General features: G+C 62.9%; 1 protein-coding gene across 2 annotated transcripts; it reads left to right on the top strand.

Moving 5' to 3' along the window:
* Positions 1-5,426: 5,426 nt before the first annotated feature.
* RAPGEF3 (Rap guanine nucleotide exchange factor 3) lies at positions 5,427-17,281 on the top strand. 2 transcript variants are annotated; one of them, XM_077192661.1, is made up of 27 exons: positions 5,427-5,727; positions 9,638-9,691; positions 9,912-10,018; positions 10,092-10,213; positions 10,287-10,461; positions 10,635-10,719; positions 10,948-11,008; positions 11,121-11,197; positions 11,349-11,495; positions 11,584-11,693; positions 12,130-12,221; positions 13,035-13,113; positions 13,288-13,438; positions 13,568-13,650; positions 13,977-14,016; positions 14,135-14,216; positions 14,306-14,452; positions 14,543-14,640; positions 14,776-14,901; positions 15,059-15,240; positions 15,318-15,408; positions 15,665-15,715; positions 16,012-16,099; positions 16,180-16,244; positions 16,418-16,472; positions 16,590-16,661; positions 17,146-17,281. In XM_077192661.1, the coding sequence occupies exons 1-27, from the start codon at positions 5,509-5,511 to the stop codon at positions 17,262-17,264; spliced, it is 2,778 nt and encodes a 925-aa protein (XP_077048776.1). In that variant the 5' UTR covers positions 5,427-5,508; the 3' UTR covers positions 17,265-17,281. The 2 variants fall into 2 exon arrangements, with proteins under 2 accessions (XP_077048776.1, XP_077048777.1); XM_077192662.1 differs by having other exon boundaries at positions 12,133-12,221.

Below are 17,281 nucleotides of genomic sequence, written 5' to 3' on the forward strand. Positions count from 1 at the left end.
TTTTGGTTTTTTTTTTGTTGTTGTTGTTGTTTTGGTTTTGGTTTGGTTTGGGTTTTTTTTTTTTTTTGGTTGTATCTTTTTATTTTTTGGTTCATTGGTTGATTGGGTTTTTGTGAGGTTCTTTTGGTTTTTTGGTTTGTTTGGGTTTTTTTTTTGTTGTTGTTGTTTTTGTTTTCACTTTTTGACCCAAAATTGGCTTCCTCAGCACTGCCCACCTCAGGCACCTGGATTTTCCAAAGGTGGATGAGATGGAAATGAGGATGGGGAGAGGAGGAGAAGGAGGAGGAACCGCTCCAGGTGGGAACAGCGATGTTCCTGCTCCTCCACCCCATCCTGGCCCAGCAGTTCCCACCCTTTTTTTTTCCACTTTTTGACCCAAAATTTGCTCCCCAGCCCCTCGGCACTGCCCACCTCAGGCAGCAGCTCCAGGTGACACCGGGATTTTCCAAAGGTGGATGAGATGGAAATGAGGACAAGAAGAGGAGAAGGAGGAGGAACTGCTCCAGGTGGGAACAGCGATGTTCCTGCTCCTCCACCCCAGCCCAGCCCAGCAGCTCCCACCCGTTTTCTTCATTTTTTGACCCAAAATTGGCTTTCTCAGCACTGCCCACCCCAGGCAGCAGCTCCGGGTGCCACCTGAGGTGACACCTGAGGTGCCACCCGGGTTGCCAGGGCTGTGGACCTTGGCCCCGCTCCCCAGCACCTGTGGCCGGGTTGCCCGGAGCTTTCCCGGTTATTGCTCCTGCCCGAGCCTCGGGAACAGCTGGGAAACAGCCGGATTTACCGGATGAGGGATCCTTCCTCCTCCTCCCTCCTCCTCCTCCTGCCGGGGCTGGAGCTGGGAACAAAAGGAGGAAAATCAGCCGGGATGGGGACAGCCCTGTTTGCTTCCCGACAGCTGGGAACAGCCCGGAGTTCTGTGCTCAGGGTTTGGCCTTGAGGCCGTTCTGTTTCGCCCCTTTTAAAGGAACATTTCAGCCATGGGAGGAACTGGGACTGAGACCCCAGAAATGCCAAAGGCCCAAAGGGGAAAGGAAGAGGGAAAAGTTGAGGAAATGGGGAGGTCCCAGTTCGTCCTGGTGTCAAATCCCATCTTTGGGAAAACCAAAGCCCATCTTTGGGAAAAAGAAACAAATCCCACCTTTGGGAAACAGAAACAAATCCCATCTTTGGGAAAAACAAATCCCATCTTTGGGAAACAGAAACAAATCCCATCTTTGGGAAAAACCAAATCCCATCTTTGGGAAAAAGAAACAAATCCCATCTTCAGGAAACAGAAACAAATCCCATATTTGGGAAAAAATAAATTCCATTTTTGGGAGAAACAAATCCCACCTTTGGGAAAAACAAATCCCACCTTTGGGAAAAAACAAATCCCACCTTTGGGAAAAGCATCGCTTTTCTTTCTCCTCTCTCTGGGTTACTGGGGGGACTCAGTGACCTTAGCGGGCTTTTCCAACCTGAACAATTCCACTTTTTCCACTTTTCCACAGTTTCCTGGACGCTCGGCTCTTGCTGGACTCAGATCTGAGGCGTCTGCAGCTCCTCGGAGACGCAAATCTGGGAATTGTTTCAGGAAGGAGCCGAGCGGGCACGGAAAGACCGGGAGAACAAGACCCATCACGTTCCCCGGATGATAATGAGGGAATGAAATTAAACCACCTGGGAGACCAAAACTCTCCTTCCTTCCTCCCTTCCTTCCTTCCTCAGCAGCAGCTTCTCCTTCACAGCAGCAATTCCTGCCTGAGCTATCACCCGTGGACGATCCAGAAATGAATCACACCCAGAATTGGGGAACGCAGCTCAGATAATTCCTAAAGCTGTTGTTCCAACCCAATAAAACCCCGTGTAACAACAAGGGGTGTCCCATAATTTGTGTTAATTCCGGAATTGCTGCTAATTCCGGCCCAATTAGGAGATAAAACACGGCGCTGGAGCCGCTTATTAAATTACAAATCATCCCAGCTAAATCCGAGGATTATTTAACACCGAGGGTTTGGGGGAACTGCGCCGGAATAAGGATGTCAGGGGAGCAGGGGCGTTAATCAAAGTAATGAAAACATAAATTAGGGGAGGCTGGGCCAATAAACAGGAAATAAATAGGGTTGGAGGGAGAGAAATACATAAACCAGCAGCATTAAAGGATAAACCCGCGCTGTTTGGAGCGCTGTAAATTCCCAACCGTTTTCCCCAGGATTGGATTTTCAGGGCTGATTTGTGGCCGTGTCCCGGTGAACCGGGGAGATGATAAATATGGGAGATTTCCTGCACCCCCAGCTGCCAGCCAAACCTCCTGGGGGACACCCAGAGCTCCCAGGTCCCTCCTGGAATTTCTGCCCTGCCCAGGGACGAGACCCGGCTGCTCATTCCCAGGAAATGGAGCCAAAATAGTGAAAATATTGGGATTTAACTCGGATTTCACTCTGTTCTGCCTTTGGGGGGGCTGAAGGACAGGGAGCAAGGTCAGCTGGATCTGCAAACCCACTTTAGGAATTGGGAGCGGGGTCAGATGGATCTGCAAACCCAGTTTAGGATTTGGGAGCGGGGTCAGATGGATCTGCAAACCCAGTTTAGGATTTGGGAGCGGGGTCAGCTGGATCTGCAAACCCAGTTTAGGATTTGGGAGCGGGGTCAGCATTTGCTGCCCTGTGGATCTTTTTATCCCTTTAGGATTTGGGATTTGGGGAAGAGATTCGTGCCAGGAGGGTGGCGAGGCCAGGACTGCCCCAAAGCCAGCGGAGCTCGGCCGGGACCCGCCGTTAATTAACGATCGTCCAAGCGGAGCCGAACGAGCGGGGTTAAAGGAGCGATAAGAGGCTGATAAGGCAGAGCTGGTGCGCAGGAGCGGCTGCTCCGGGCGATCCGGAGCCGGGCAGCCCCGGGGAACGGCCGGGACCGGTGACCCCGCACCCGCACCGGGCACGGCCGCGGCTCCCGAGGGCTCCCGAGCCCAGCAAGGGCAGCGCGGGCACCGGGAGGGGTGGGAGCGTCCCTGGAGGGGGATGAGGGACCAGGGACACCCCAGGGACACCTCAGGGATGCGGGAAATGCATTCGTGGAAAATTTGACGGGCCAAGAAACGTTTATATTATGTATTATAATTGTATAATACATATAATTATATCATATTTATATAATTCATACATATAATTTATATATCTCTATACATATAATTATACAATATTTTAAATTAAATAGGTTATATTTTACATATTAAAATTTAAAATCTATTATATTAATTATACTATATATTAATTATATTATATTATATTATATTTTGTATTATAATTAAGAAATAGTCGGCTTCTGATTGTGATAGCATGAGTTCTAACATCTGTACTGTCTCACCCTTCTCACAGGACTAAAAATAGAAAAATGGGAGCCATTCCCAGGAATGAGGGGTGGGGGGACCCTCATTGCTGGGTCTGAAATGGGATTGGGAATGGGAGTGGGATGGAAAGGGTGGGATAGGATAGGGTGGGGTAAAATGGGATTGGGATGGGATGGGATGGGATGGGATAGAATGGAATTGGAACGGGATGGAAAGGGTGGGATATGATAGGGTGGGATAACATGGAATATGACAGGATGGGATAGGATGGGATTGGGATAGGAATGGGATTGGATAGGGTGGGATAAAATGGGATAGGGACGACATTGGGATGGGAATGGGGTTGGAATGGGGTGGGATAAAATGGGATAGGGATGACATTGGGATGGGAATGGGGTTGGAATGGAGTGGGATAAAATGGAATGGGACTGGGACAGGGAACATTGGGATAGGAATGGGGTTGGAATGGGGTGGGATAAAATGGGATAGGGACGACATTGGGATAGGAATGGGGTTGGAATGGGGTGCTGGAGCCTCATCCAGAGGAGGAGCCGCCCGCAGTCCCCCCGCGGGGCCGGGGCAGGTGCCTCTGCTCTCCTTGGGCTGCCGGGGTGGGGCTGCCCGGGCCCCAGGGGCCGCTGCCTTCCTCAGGCCTCTTCCTCCTTCCCTTAATGAGCTCTGATTTGCATGGGGGGACGTGTCTGTGCACGGCCGGGATCCCGGGCCCAGCCGAGGGGAGCCCGGCTGGGAGAGCCCTGGGAGCAGCTCCTGGGGAGGGGGAATCCAGCCCGGGGAGGTTCTGGTGCTCCCACAGCCTCCAGGAATCCCAGGAAAAGCGTCCTGGGCCTGCAGAGGCAGAGGGGGAGGAAGGTCAGGATCTGTCCCTGTCCCGCTGCTCAAGGATGTGCCCAAGGGAGGCCCCAGCTCGGAGGGACAGATTGGGGACCCCGGTGTGACCCCCAGGGCCGCTCGGGTGCCTGGGCAGGAGGGGGAGCAGGGGAGGCTCAAGGATCTTCCCCAAATTCCTTGAATCCAGCTGAGGATTCCCATCTCTGCTCTAGCTGGGGTGGGGGCCAATTTAAAGGCAGATTTGGATTTTAAAAATCGGGATTTATTTCTGAAGCTGAAATTTTTGGCAGAAACCCCTCTCCTTTTTGGCCAAAAACCCCAGTAAATGCTCTCCCAGAACCGCTGGGCCCCACCCCAGCTTTGCTCCAGCTGGGGGCTGGGGGCTGGGGGCCACGTCCCCAGTATGAACCATTCCCAGTATGAACATTCCCAGCATGAACATTCCCAGTATGAGCATTCCCAGTGCGAACCAGTTCCAGTATGAACCATTCCCAGCATGAACATTCCCAGTATGAACCATTCCCAGTGCGAACCAGTTCCAGTATGAACCATTCCCAGCATGAACATTCCCAGTATGAACCGTTCCCAGTATGAACCATTCCCAGTGCAATCCATTCCCAGTACAATCCATTCCCAGTATGAACCACTCCCAATACAAACCATTCCCAGTATGAACCATTCCCAGTACAATCCATTCCCAGTATGAACTGTTCCCAGTACGAACCATTCCCAGTACAAAGCCCCTCCCTCTTCCAGCCTCTCTGGGTCCCCCCACCAAGCAGGGCAGGGCAGGGCAGCCCCCCGTGACCCCCCCAAACCCCCGGGTTTGAGGTGCTCAGGGACTCCTGGAGACCCCCAAAACCCAGTCCCGAGGGTCCCGGCGCTCCCGGGGCTCCCGGGGGTCCCAGAAGGTCCCGGCTGTGCCTCCCCCATGGCCGAGGGCGGCTCCCGGGGGTCCCGGGGGTCCCAGAGGGTCCCGGCTGTGCCTCCCCCATGGCCGAGGGCGGTTTCCGAGGGTCCCGGGGCTCCCGAGGGTCCCGGCTGTGCCTCCCCCATGGCCGAGGGCGGGTCCCGGGGGTCCCGGGGGTCCCGGGGGTCCCGGCTGTGCCTCCCCCGTGGCCGAGGGCGGGTCCCGAGGGTCCCTCCCGCCGCGGGGTCCCGGTGCGGGGCCGTGGGAGCCGGGGAGGGGCCGCGGGCGGAGCTGCCGTGCCCGGGGCGGGCCCGGCGCGGCGGCGGCGGCGGCGGCGGAGCCGCTCCCGAGCCCGGCCCCGTCCCGAGGAGCCGCGGAGCAGCCCCGGGGCCGCGATGGCCTCGCCCCCCCCCGCCGCATGAAGGTGCGCGGGGCCGGGCCGGGGGCGGCGGCCGGGGGGGCGCGGAGGGGCGCGGGGCCGCGGCGAGCGGGGCTGGAGCCCCCCGGGGGTCCCGGAGCGGACGGAGCCCGGCTCTCGGGGCTGCTCAGGAGGATGCACTTGTTCCGGAGCTCCAGCTACGACGTGCGGCTGGAGGGGGCCGGGGGGAGCCTGCCCCGCATCCAGGGCATCCGCTGGGTGAGTGGGGCCGGGGGGAGCGCGTCCCCAAATCCGCTGGGCAAGGGGGGGAGCGCGTCCCCAAATCCCCTGGATAAGGGGGGGAGCGTGTTCCCAAATCCGCTGGGGGAGTGGGGGGAGCGTGTCCCCAAATCTGCTGGGTAAGGAGGGGAGCGTGTCCCCAAATCCGCTGGGTAAGGGGAGGAGCGTGTCCCCAGATCTGCTGGGGGAGTGGGGCTGGGGGGAGCGTGTCCCTAAATCCCCAAATCCCCTGTGGGAGTGGGGCCGGGGGGAGCGTGTCCCCAGGTCTGCTCGATCAGCGGGGCCGGGGTCTCCCCAGCCCCGGGAATCCAGGAATGAGAGGAGGGGAGGGAGTCCAGGAGTGCAGGGATCCAGGTGAGGGTGGAAGGAGCCAGGTGAGGGTGGAAGGAGCCAGGTGAGGGCACGGGGAGTGAAGCCAGGCGTGCGGGGAGCCGGGTGAGGGAGCAGGGAGTGAACCCAGGCGTGCAGGTGAGGGCACGAGGAGCCAGGCGAGGGTACCGGGAGTGAACCCAGGCGTGCAGGGGACCAGGTGAGGGCACAAGGGGCAGGTGAGGCTGCAGGTGAGGCTGCGCAGGCTGGGACGGGCGGAGCGGAGCGGAACGGGCGGCCAGGCGTGAAGCCAGCCCGGTGCCAGGTGCCCGGCGGCGCATCCCAGCAGGGAGGACACTCCAGGGGGACATTCCTGGTGGGACATTGCCGGTGGGACATTCCCGGTGGGACATTCCGGGACACGCAGCGTTCCCCCGCCCGTTCCCGCTGCAGGGATTTGTCCCCTGGCATCGCGACCTCCCCGCCCGGCTCCGCGCTGGCCCCGGGAGCTGGGGGGAGCCCCCGGGGTCCCGGGCCCTGCTCTCGGCCCCTCCTTGCCCCCTCCAGGCAGGGAGGTGACCCTGGAGCCCTGGCAGAGCTTCCGGAGCTTTGCGTCCCTACCCCTTCCCTCACTGCTTGGCCTGGGACACTTTTCAAGAAAAAAATGGAATTATTTTAGGGGGCAAACTCCCCTTTGGGCATTTCCACAGAGCACAGGGGCTCCCTCCCAGAAGAGTTTTCTTCTCTTTTTCCCTTTCTTCCTGATTTATTTTTCTCTCCAAAACTTTTACGAGCAGACTTTGGGGAGGGCTTTGGAGGGGCTCTAAGCCTGGGGAGCCCGGCAAGCAGCAGGCCTGGAGCACTCCTGGGTTAAACTGGGATCAGTCCCACCAGCCCTGCAGGCAGTGGCACCTGTGGCACGGCAGGAGTGTCCCCTCTGTGGGGGACACCCAGGGATTGAGGGCACTGGAGCTGCTACCAGCAGGGAAAGGGGGATTTTGTCCCAGCACAGCCACTCCTGGGGCAGGTGAGGGGCAGGGAAGCGCCTCAGGGGCCACACAGGTCCCTTGTCCCCATTGCTGGAAGCTCCTGGAAACTCCTCCCGGTGTCCCAGCTCCATCTCATCCCCCTTGGGGACCTGATCCCAGCAAATCCCTCCCAGCTCCAAAGGACAGCAGTGTCCCCAAGTGGCTCTGTCCTACCCAGGGGACAAGTGCCACTGTGCCAGTGACAAGTGCCACTGTGCCAGCCCCCACCATGTCCCTGGCGAGGACAGCAGAGCCGGAGCAGGTCCCCGAGCCCATCCCAGGGGATGCTGAGCCCGTCCTAGGGGTGCCCAGCCCCATCCCGAGGGTGCCCAGCCCCATCCCAGGGGTGCTGAGCCCGTCCCGGGGGTGCCCAGCCCCATCCCGAGGGTGCCCAGCCCCATCCCGAGGGTGCCCAGCCCCGTCCCTGGGGTGCTGAGCCCATCCCGGGGGTGCCCAGCCCCGTCCCGGAGGATGCAGTGCCGAGCCCCGGCCTGCGGAGGCTGCGGAGGCTGCGGATGGGCGAGGACTTTCTCCGGAGCCCTGAGGCCCGAAATAGCCGCGCTTGTTTTCCTCGGGATCCCAAACAAAAGCGGCCGCGAGCGCGGAACGGCCGCTGGCGGCCTTGGCCGGGCGCCCGGCGCTGCCGGAATCCTGGAGAAAGGCAGGATCCCGGCGTGTCCCGTGGGCAGGAAGATGGAAAAGGCAACTCCTTAGGAAGCTGCTTGGAGCCGCGCCGTCACGAGGAGGGGGCCGGGGGCGTCCTGCAGGTCCTGACCCGGGGCGGATGCTCCAAGGAGGGGGTTGGGGACAGCGCGGGGCTTTGGGTGATTCCAGAGCTGTCCTGGCAGTGAGGAATCCCGGGAAGGAGGAATCTGATCCTTGAGCGGGGTTTTTGTGTCTCTTTCGGTGTCCTTGGAGCACAGGCTGGCTCTGGGCCCCAAGGACAGAGGGGGCTCTGTGCCAGGGGACAGCAGAGGCCCTTTGGGGACCTGGGCAGGGGGACACACAGGGTGTCACCTGGAGCCATGGGGTGGCACAAACCTGCTGCACCCAGGAGGTGGCAGGGACATCCTGCACCCATGGGTGACACAGACCTCCTGCTTCCACGGGTGACAGGGACCTCCTGCACCCACAGGGTGACAGGGACATTCTGCACCCATGGGGTGACACAGATCTCCTGCTCCCACGGGTGACAGGAACCTCCGGCTCCCACGGGTGGCACCTCCATGTCCCCAGAGCAGCCCCGTGTCCCCAGCTCCTCCCGGCTCCCGTTTGCAAACATTTGCTCGGAGCGGTTCCTGCTCCCCGCGGCCGTCACGGGGCTCGGCAGAGTTTGCAGAGCGCCTGAGTCACCGTGTCCCTCCCTTGGGGACACTGTGGCCGCCTCAGGAGCGGTGTCCCAGCCTGGGTGACGCTGTGGCCAGGTGACACACGTCCCTGCCGCGTTCCCAGAGCCGCTCGTGGCTCCTCCAATCCCTCCTGAGCCGTTGCAAAGCGCTGGGAGCAGGCGGAGGCTCGGCCTGAGGATCCTGCGCTAATTAACTCCTGCGCTAATTAACTCCTGCCCTCCTCAACTGGAAATCCATCCGGACCGTCCCCCTGCCCTGGGATTGCCCCAACCTCCCCACCCAGACCCCGGCAGGATCCCTGCAGACGCCGCTTTTGGCATCCCCACAGCCGGAGAGGGGACCCCAGAATCCCCCTGGGGGTGCCCCCGTGCGGGTGGGCGACCCTCGGAGGGCGCCCCTGCCGGGTGAGCGCTCCCGGTGCCGGGAGCTGAACTGGTCTGACGGGTGCGGGCCGGGCTTGTTTATCCAGGGCCGTGGCCAGGAGGGGCCCGGGAGCCTCGGTCCCCGCGGGCAGCGCCGCCACCGGAGCTCGGCCACCTTTGCCCCGCGATCCGGGCGGGGCCGCGGGACAGGCGCTCGTCCCTCCGTGTGCGCGTTTGTTTTACCCGGAGCATCCCCGAGGGGGAGAGCTGGGAGAAAAATGAGCTGGAGAGGGGGATTGGAGTCAGGAAATGGGTCCTGGATTCATGAAATTGGGGCTGGGTTCAGCATCTGGGTGCTGGGTTCAGGATTTGGGTTCAGGATTCAGGAAAATGGTGCTAGGGTCAAGAATTAAGTGCTGGGTTCAGGATTTGGGTTCTGGGTACAGGATTTGGGTTCTGGGTTCAGGATTTTGGTGCTGCATTCAGGGTCTAGGTTCTGGGTTCAGGATTTGGGCTCTGGATTCAGGATCTGGGTTCTGGGTTCAGGATTTTGGTGCTGCGTTCAGGGTCTAGGTTCTGGGTTCAGGATTTGGGTTCTGGGTTCATGATTTGGGTTCTGGGTTCAGGATTTGGGCTCTGGGTTCAGGATCTGGGTGCTGGGTTCAGGATTTAGGTGCTGGATTCAGGGTCTAGGTCCTGGGTTCAGGATTTGGGTGCTGCCCCCTCCCCTGGTGAAGAGCTGGGGCTGCTCTGGGGGTGCCAGGACCCCTGCCCCAGCTGTGTGGGGCGATGGGGGCACAGCAGAGCCCCCCCTCCAACCCCCTCCCCTTTGGTTTTCCAGACCCCGCTCCTGGACTCGGAATCCAGCCTGGACTATGGCCACAGCATCACCCAGGTGGGGGGGCCAGGGAAGCCCCCGGGGAGGTGAATTTGGGGAGGCTGGGGGGGGTGGGGGGGGCGAGGGCTGGGGCACCCCCACACCCCTGAGCCCTGGGGATGCTCCTTGGGCTCGGCCATTCCCAGGGTGGGTGGTGGCGATCCCAGGGCACTGAGGGGACAGGGGACAGCCCAGACCAACCCCCCCAGGAGCTCCCTTGTCCCCCTCCCACCCTCAGGCATCCTCGGAGAAGATCTGGAGGGCGGGCAAGCTCCTCTTCGCCCACCTGAGCAGCTCCCGGCCCGGCCTCATCCGCGACCACAAGCACCACCTGCGGCACCACCGGTGGGCTGGGGGGACCCTGGGGGGCTCCGGGGGGGCTGTCCCGGGGGGTTCTCACCCCCTGTGCCCCCCCCAGGCAGTGCTGCTCGGGGAAGGACTTGGTGGATTGGCTGCTGAGCGCCGGCGCGGCCGTGCAGACGCGCGGCCAGGCCGTGGGCATCGGGCAGGTGCTGGTGGACAGCGGGGTCCTGACACACGGTGAGGGATTCAGGGGGGCTCTGGGGGGCTCAGGGGGGCACAGAGCCAAGCTGACGGCCGCTGTACCCTGCAGTGAGGCAGGAGTGGCACTTCCAGGACAAGGACACGCAGTTTTACCGCTTTGCCGAGCTGGAGCTGAGCCCCGAGCCCGGCGCGGGGCCGCGGGACCCCGAGGAGCTGCTGGAGGCTCTGGGGTTCCTGGCACAGCTGGGCCCTGACGCGCTGCTCTCCATGGCCCTGCGCAAGCCGTGAGTGCCCCAGGGGCTCCTTTGCACCTTCTGAGCCCTTTTTGGACCCTGCCCGGGGGCTCTGGAGCAGCCACGGGGCTGCTGAGGGTGGGGGGACCCAACAACGTCACTCAAAGAGGGGAAGGGGCTGGGGAGGGGGGCACAGGGAGCCGCTGACCCCCCGGCCCCCCCAGGCCTGCCCAGCGCACTCAGGACGAGCTGGAGCTGATCTTTGAGGAGCTGCTCCACATCAAAGCCGTGGCTCATCTCTCCAACTCAGTGAGTGTCCCCAAACCCTGCGGGGTCGGGGTGTCCCCTGGGCCCCAAACCCTCCTGAACCCCATCAGCTCCTGTCCAGGCATCCTTCCCTGCTCCCCAAATCCTTTCCTTCCTATTTAAGCATCTCCTCTGATAATTTCTGTGCCTCCCTCGGCCCTTCCCCGCCATTTCCCATCCCCGTGTCCCCTGCTGGCCCGGCCGGGGGTGACAGCGCTGTCCCCTGTGCAGGTGAAGCGGGAGCTGGCGGCCGTGCTGATGTTTGAGGGGCACCAGCGTGCAGGCACCGTCCGTGAGTCACCCTGAGTCCCCCGTGAGCTGCACTGGGGTGTCCCCAGCCCGGGGACACCGGAGCCGTTCCCAAAATTGTGAATTTTCCCCCCTTTTCCCGGGCGCTGTCCCAGTGTTCAGCCAAGGTGACAAAGGCACCTCCTGGTACATCATCTGGAAGGGCTCGGTCAACGTGGTCACCCACGGCAAGGTGGGTTTGTCTCTGTGCTGCAGGGACACCTTGGGCACACCCCAATGTCACCATCCCTGACCTCCCCAGGGCTTGGTGGCCACCCTGCACGAGGGGGACACTCTGGGGACACCTCAGTGTCGCTGTCCCTCACCCCCTGTGCTGTCCCTAGGGCTTGGTGGCCACCCTGCACGAGGGGGACGATTTTGGGCAGCTGGCGCTGGTGAACGACGCCCCACGGGCGGCCACCATCCTCCTGCGCGAGGACAATTGTCACTTCCTGCGTGTGGACAAGCAGGACTTCAACCGCATCCTCAAGGTGGGCCCTGGGGTGGGGGGATTTTGGGGGCGATTTTGGGGTGAATTTTGGGGAATCCCGGCCAGGCTGACGGCGGGATCACCCCCAGGACGTGGAGGCCAACACGGTGCGGCTGAAGGAGCACGGCAAGGTGGTGCTGGTGCTGCAGAAGGACCTGCAGGGGGGCAGCGGCCAGGCGGCCTCGGCACGGAGCAGCAGGTGACACTCCTGTGCCCCTGGTGGCAGGTGACACCCCTGTCCCTGTCCCCCTTTGGCAGGTGACACTCCTGTGCCCCTGGTGGCAGGTGACAGCCCTGTCCCTTCCCTGTACCCCTTTGGCAGGTGACACTCCTGTCCCTGTCCCCCTTTGGCAGGTGACACTCCTGTGCCCTTGGTGGCAGGTGACACCCCTGTCCCTTCCCTGTACCCCTTTGGCAGGTGACACTCCTGTCCCTATCCCCCTCATGGCAGGTGACACCCTTGTCCTCTGAGCCACCCCTCTGCCCTTTCCAGCCTCTCTCGGAGCAGTTTTTGGGAGGAACAAGGGGACGAGGAGCAGGGACACCAGCCTGTGCTGTCACCAGCCCGTGCTGTCACCAGCCTGTGGTGGCCCTGCCCGCGGCCACGGTGTCACCTCCATCCATCCTGTCCCCAGCAGGTACCTGGTGATGGCTGGGACACCTGAGAAGATCCTGGAGCACCTGCTGGAGTTCATGAGGCTCGATGCCACCCTCTACGACCCCGTGGGTAGGTGGGGGTGTCCCCATGTGCTGGGGACTGTCCCAAAGCCACCCAGACAGGCGGAGGGAGCGGCACCAAGGGGGCTCCTCATTCCCGGTGTCCAACCCCAAATCCTGCTCGTGCCACCCTGGGCTCGCTAAAAACCCCAAAAGCCGAGGCCGGGAGAGGGCGGCGGCTCCGGGCGGGGAGCGGCTCCTCGGCGCCTCTCGGTCTCCCTCTGCCTTCGGAGAGGGGAAACCCGGGTGAGCCGGGAGCCAGGAGGTGTCCCAGATCAGGTGATCCCAGAGGGTCACAGATGCCAGGAGGTGTCCCCAGCAGGTCATGAATGCCAGGAGGTGTCCCCAGCGGGTCATGAATGCCAGGAGGTGTCCCCAGCAGGTCACAGATGCCAGGAGGTGTCCCCAGCGGGTCATGAATGCCAGGAGGTGTCCCCAGCAGGTCACAAATGCCAGGAGGTGTCCCCAGCGGGTCACGAATCCCAGCTGGGGACAAGGCGCTGCCTTGGGGCCGATCCTGGGGATTTGTGATCCCACCCCAACAATCCAGCCCCTCCCATGGGCTTTAGGAACAAAATCTGCCCTGCCACCAGCGGGGTCCCCATGTTCGAGACACCCCAGGCCATCCCAGGCCACCCCAGGCAGGGCACAGGGGTTCCTTGGCCAGGTCCCCATGGTTGGGACACCCCAGGCAGGGCACAGGGGATCCTTGGCCAGGTCCCTGTGGTGGGGACACCCCAGGCAGGGCATGGCGGATCCTTGGCCAGGTCCCCGTGTCCCCACGGTGCTGGGGACAGCAGTGACAGTGCCCTGTCCCTCACAGACACGCTGCTGGGGGATTTCCTGCTCACCTACACCGTGTTCATGCCGACCTCGCAGCTCTGCCGGGCCCTGCTGCACCAGTATCCTTCTGTGCAGGAGCTGGGGGGGACTGGGCTCTGCCCCGTCCCTGTCACCTCGGGGGGAGCCCCAGATCCCCTTCCAGTGCCCTTGGGCACATCCCCATCTCCTGGGGTGCCATCCCTGGGGGTCCCCGCCCCTCTCCACGTTTTACCGGTGCCCTTGACTGGTCCCAGTTTCCGCGCGGAGCCGCTGGAGGGCTCGGAGCAGGACAAGGCCTCCTATTCCCTGCGGAAACGGCGCAAAATCCTGCGGCTCGTCAGCCAGTGGGTGCTGCTCTACGGGCGGCTGCTGCAGGGCGACCGCAGCACCATGGCGCTGCTGCAGGTACGGCCGGGGTGGCACCGCCAGGGTGACACGGTGACACCGCCAGGGTGACACAGTGACACCACCAGGGTGGCACGGTGACACTGCAGGGACCACCCCGTGCTCAGCCCGGGCCCCCTGTCCCTGCAGAACCTGGCGGACCTGGCGAGCCAGGACCCTCAGCTGGGCGGGCTGTGCCAGGAGCAGGGCCAGGAGCGGCGGCGACCCCGAGCGTGAGTCCCCCCGGTGTCCCCCAGTGTCCCCCAGTGTCCCCTGATGTCCCCCAATCATGGGTGCCCAGGGCACTGCGCTTCCCTGGGGACGAGATTTTGGGTGCTACCGTGTCCCCGGTGTGGGGGTTCCTGGCTGTGGGGAGGGTGGCACACGCACCTGGGTGGGCTGGGGGACTCGGAGGTCACCGGAGGGTGGCCCAGGGGTGGCCACAGTCCCCTTGGGTGGCCGCAGTCCCTTTGGGTGGCCGCAGTCCCTTTGGGTGGCCGGTCCCAGTTCCGTTCCCACCAGGAATGGCATCTCCATCCTCCCCCTTCCCTTCCCGCAGGCTGGAGAATGGTGATGGCAGCGTGTCCCCCCAGCCCAAGGTAGGGACCCCCTGAGGGGTGACAGGGCAGGATCTGGGTCCCCTCTGCCCTTTGGGGACACGTCACGGGAGGGGTGGTGGCTGTGGCCGTGTCCTCCTGTCTGTCCCACCTTCCCCAGGCGCGGAGCTCAGGAATGTGGCTCGGGAGCCCCGAGGAGGCGATCCTGGAGAGCACCTGCGCCCTGCGAGCGCAGGACAAAGGTACTGCCCCCTCAGCGGGACTGTCCCCCGCAGCACGGGGACCCTGAGGTCCCTTTTGTCCCTTTGAGGTCCCTTTTGTCCCCCCCCAGTGCCCTACGAGATCTTCAGGGCCGACCACTCGTGCCTGGTGTCGGTGCTGCCCGTCAACGCCGCCGTGCGGGACGTGCTGCGGGCGCTGGCGCCGCGGCTGCGCCGGGACCGGGAGCACGTCCTGGTCAAGGTGAACTCGGCTGGAGGTGAGGGGACTCCCCCGGGGTGGCCTTGTCCCCGTGCCCAGCTGGGGTCTGTCCCCTCGTCCGTGCCAGCCCGCCCTTCCCTCCGCGCAGAGCGAGCGGTGCTGCCGCAGGACGCCGTGGGGGTGTTCACGGCGCTGGGCCTCAACGAGAGGCTCTTTGTGGTCAGCAGGGATGAGCTGGGCAGCCTGGTGAGTGTGGGGGGGGTCTGGGGTGGGCAGCACCGGGGGGACCCCCCAGGAGGGGTTGGGGGCTGCGGTGCCTCGGTTTGGGGCACCCGTCCCTCCCGGGGGCAGGAGGGGTCAGGGGTCCTGTCCCGTGCCCAGACCCCCCACCCTGAGCAGCTGGGCCCCCACACTGGCGCCTCGGACACCCTGGACCTGATCAGCTCCAAGGACCTGGCCAGCCACCTCACCGACTACGACTGGAACCTCTTCAAGAGCATCCACCAGGTGTGGCCCACGCGGGGAGCGACTGGGAGGGGGGTCAGAACATCCCTCACCTGCTGGGGAAGGGGCTTGGGACACCCCTCACCTGCTAGGGAAGGCATTTGGGACACCCCTCACCTCCAGGAGGGGTCCAGGACACCCCTGACCTGCCTCTCTCCAGGTGGAGATGATTCACTACATCGTGGGGCCTCACAAGTTCCACGAGGTGGCCACGGCCAACCTGGCCCGGATGCTGCGGCGCTTCAACGAGCTGCAGTTCTGGGTGGCCACCGAGCTGTGCCTGTGCCCCGAGCTCGGGCGGCGCGCGCAGCTCCTGCGCAAGTTCATCAAACTGGCGGCACAGTGAGTCCCTGTCAGTGTCCCTGTCACTGTCCCCGTCCCCATTGCCACGGCTGACCTGCTCCTGTCCCCGCCTGCAGCCTCAAGGAGCAGAAGAACCTGAATTCCTTCTTCGCGGTGATGTTTGGTGTGAGCAACACGGCCGTGACTCGCCTGGCCAAGACCTGGGAGGTGACAGAGTGGGGACAGCGAGGGGAGGGCCTGAGGGGTGGGACAACAGCTGGGGAGGGACAGCCAGGGGTCTGGAGTGAAGATGGGGGTCCAGAATGGGGATAGTGGCCCATAAGGGAGATGGGGGGGTCCAGAGAAAAGTTGGGGGCCCAGAATTGGGATGGGGGCCTGGAATGGACAACACCTGGGGAGGGACAGCCAGGGGTCCCTGGAGTGGGACAGGGCTGTGCCAGCCTCTGATCCTGTCCCTGCACAGAGGCTGCCCCACAAGATCCGGAAGCTGCATTCAGCCCTAGAGAGGATGCTGGTGAGCGCAGCCCCCCTGCCCCATGTCCCCTTCCCTGCCCCATGTCCCCCTTCCCTTTCCCATGTCCCCCTTCCCTTTCCCATGTCCCCTTCCCTGCCCCATGTCCCCTTCCCTGCCCCATGTCCCCTTCCCTGCCCCATGTCCCCCTTCCCTTTCCCATGTCCCCCTTTCTGCCCCATGTCCCCCTTTCTGCCCCATGTCCCCCTCCCAGCGGGGTTTGCCCCTGGAGCAATGGGGAGGGGGCGCCTCTGTCCCCCCCTGTCCCCCCCAGCCCCCGTGTCCCTGCCTGTCCCCAGGACCCCTCCTGGAACCACCGTGTCTATCGCCTGGCCGTGGCCAAGCTGAGCCCCCCCATCATCCCCTTCGTGCCCCTGCTGCTCAAAGGTGGGTGTCTGGTTTTGGGGACCCCCTGGGTGTGCCCAGCGCCCCCGGGGGCCCCGCTCTGACCCCCAAACCCCCCCCAGACATGACCTTCATCCACGAGGGCAATCGCACCCTGGCCGAGAACCTCATCAACTTCGAGAAGATGGTGAGAGTGCGGCTGGCGACCCCTCCGAGGGCCCTGCTGTGCCCTTGTGCCCTGGCAGGCAGAGCTCTGGCACTGCAACAGCCAGGGACGGTCACAGCCATGGTGGGGACAGAGATTTTGGGGATCCAGGTGGGGCCAGGTGGCAGCAGGTGACCTCTGTGCCTCGCCCACAGCACATGATGGCCAAGACCGTGCGAGTCCTGCAGCGCTGCCGGGGCCACGCGCACGGTGAGCGCTCCAGGGAGCTGGGGAGGGGGCCTGGAGGGTCCCCTAAACAGGGCTGGGGACCTGGGGATGGGCTGAGAGCCTGGGGACGGGCCTGAGCCCCCTCTCTCTGTCCCCCAGCACCGCTGTCCCCACTGCGGAGCCGCTCCCCGCACCGGCCCGAGGATGCCAAGGCCGTCAGGATCTCCACGTGTACGTCTGGAGCTCCTCAGTCTGACCCCAACCCTGCCCCGGGGGACCCCCAACCCTCTGCAGGGTCCCTGAGCTGGGGAGAGGGGATGGAGGTGGAGAGAGCCAGGGAGGGATCCAGGGAGGGATCCATGGATGGATCTGTGGAGGGATCCATGCAGAAATCCATGGATGGATCTATGGAGGGATCCATGCAGAGATCCATGGATGGATCTATGGAGGGATCCATGCAGAGATCATGGATGGATCTATGGAGGGATCCATGGATGGATCTATGGAGGGATCCATGCAGGGATCCATGGATGGATCTATGGAGGGATCCATGGATGGATCTGTGGAGGGATCCATGAGCCAGCCCAGGGCGGTTTGGGGAGGTTTGGGGGTGACACAGGGGCTCCGTGGGGTGATCCTGCAGGGCTGGACAGGCTCAGCAGGCTGTGCCAGGGGAGGGAGGGGACCCCAGCCTTGATCTCATCCTTCCCCACAGGCTCGGAGCAGTCCCTGAGCGTGAGGAACCCCGTGTCCACCTGGGCCTACCTGCAGCACCTGAGGGCCATCGACAGCCAGAAGGAGCTGCTGAGGCTCTCCCGGGAGCTGGAGCCCTGAGGGCAGCGGGGCTGGAG

The sequence above is a fragment of the Agelaius phoeniceus genome, chromosome 35 (assembly GCF_051311805.1).
Source record: "Agelaius phoeniceus isolate bAgePho1 chromosome 35, bAgePho1.hap1, whole genome shotgun sequence".
In the NCBI taxonomy this organism is placed as follows: Eukaryota; Metazoa; Chordata; class Aves; order Passeriformes; family Icteridae; genus Agelaius; species Agelaius phoeniceus.

Excerpts from the sequence above, each read along its gene's own strand:
- RAPGEF3 (XM_077192661.1), top strand. The coding sequence starts at position 5,509 with ATGAAGGTGCGCGGGGCCGGGCCGGGGGCGGCGGCCGGGGGGGCGCGG. Across the intron at positions 14,641-14,775 it reads GGGATGAGCTGGGCAGCCTG|ACCCCCCACCCTGAGCAGCT; the intron begins GTGAGTGTGGGG and ends TCCCGTGCCCAG. Across the intron at positions 15,409-15,664 it reads GCCTGGCCAAGACCTGGGAG|AGGCTGCCCCACAAGATCCG; the intron begins GTGACAGAGTGG and ends GTCCCTGCACAG.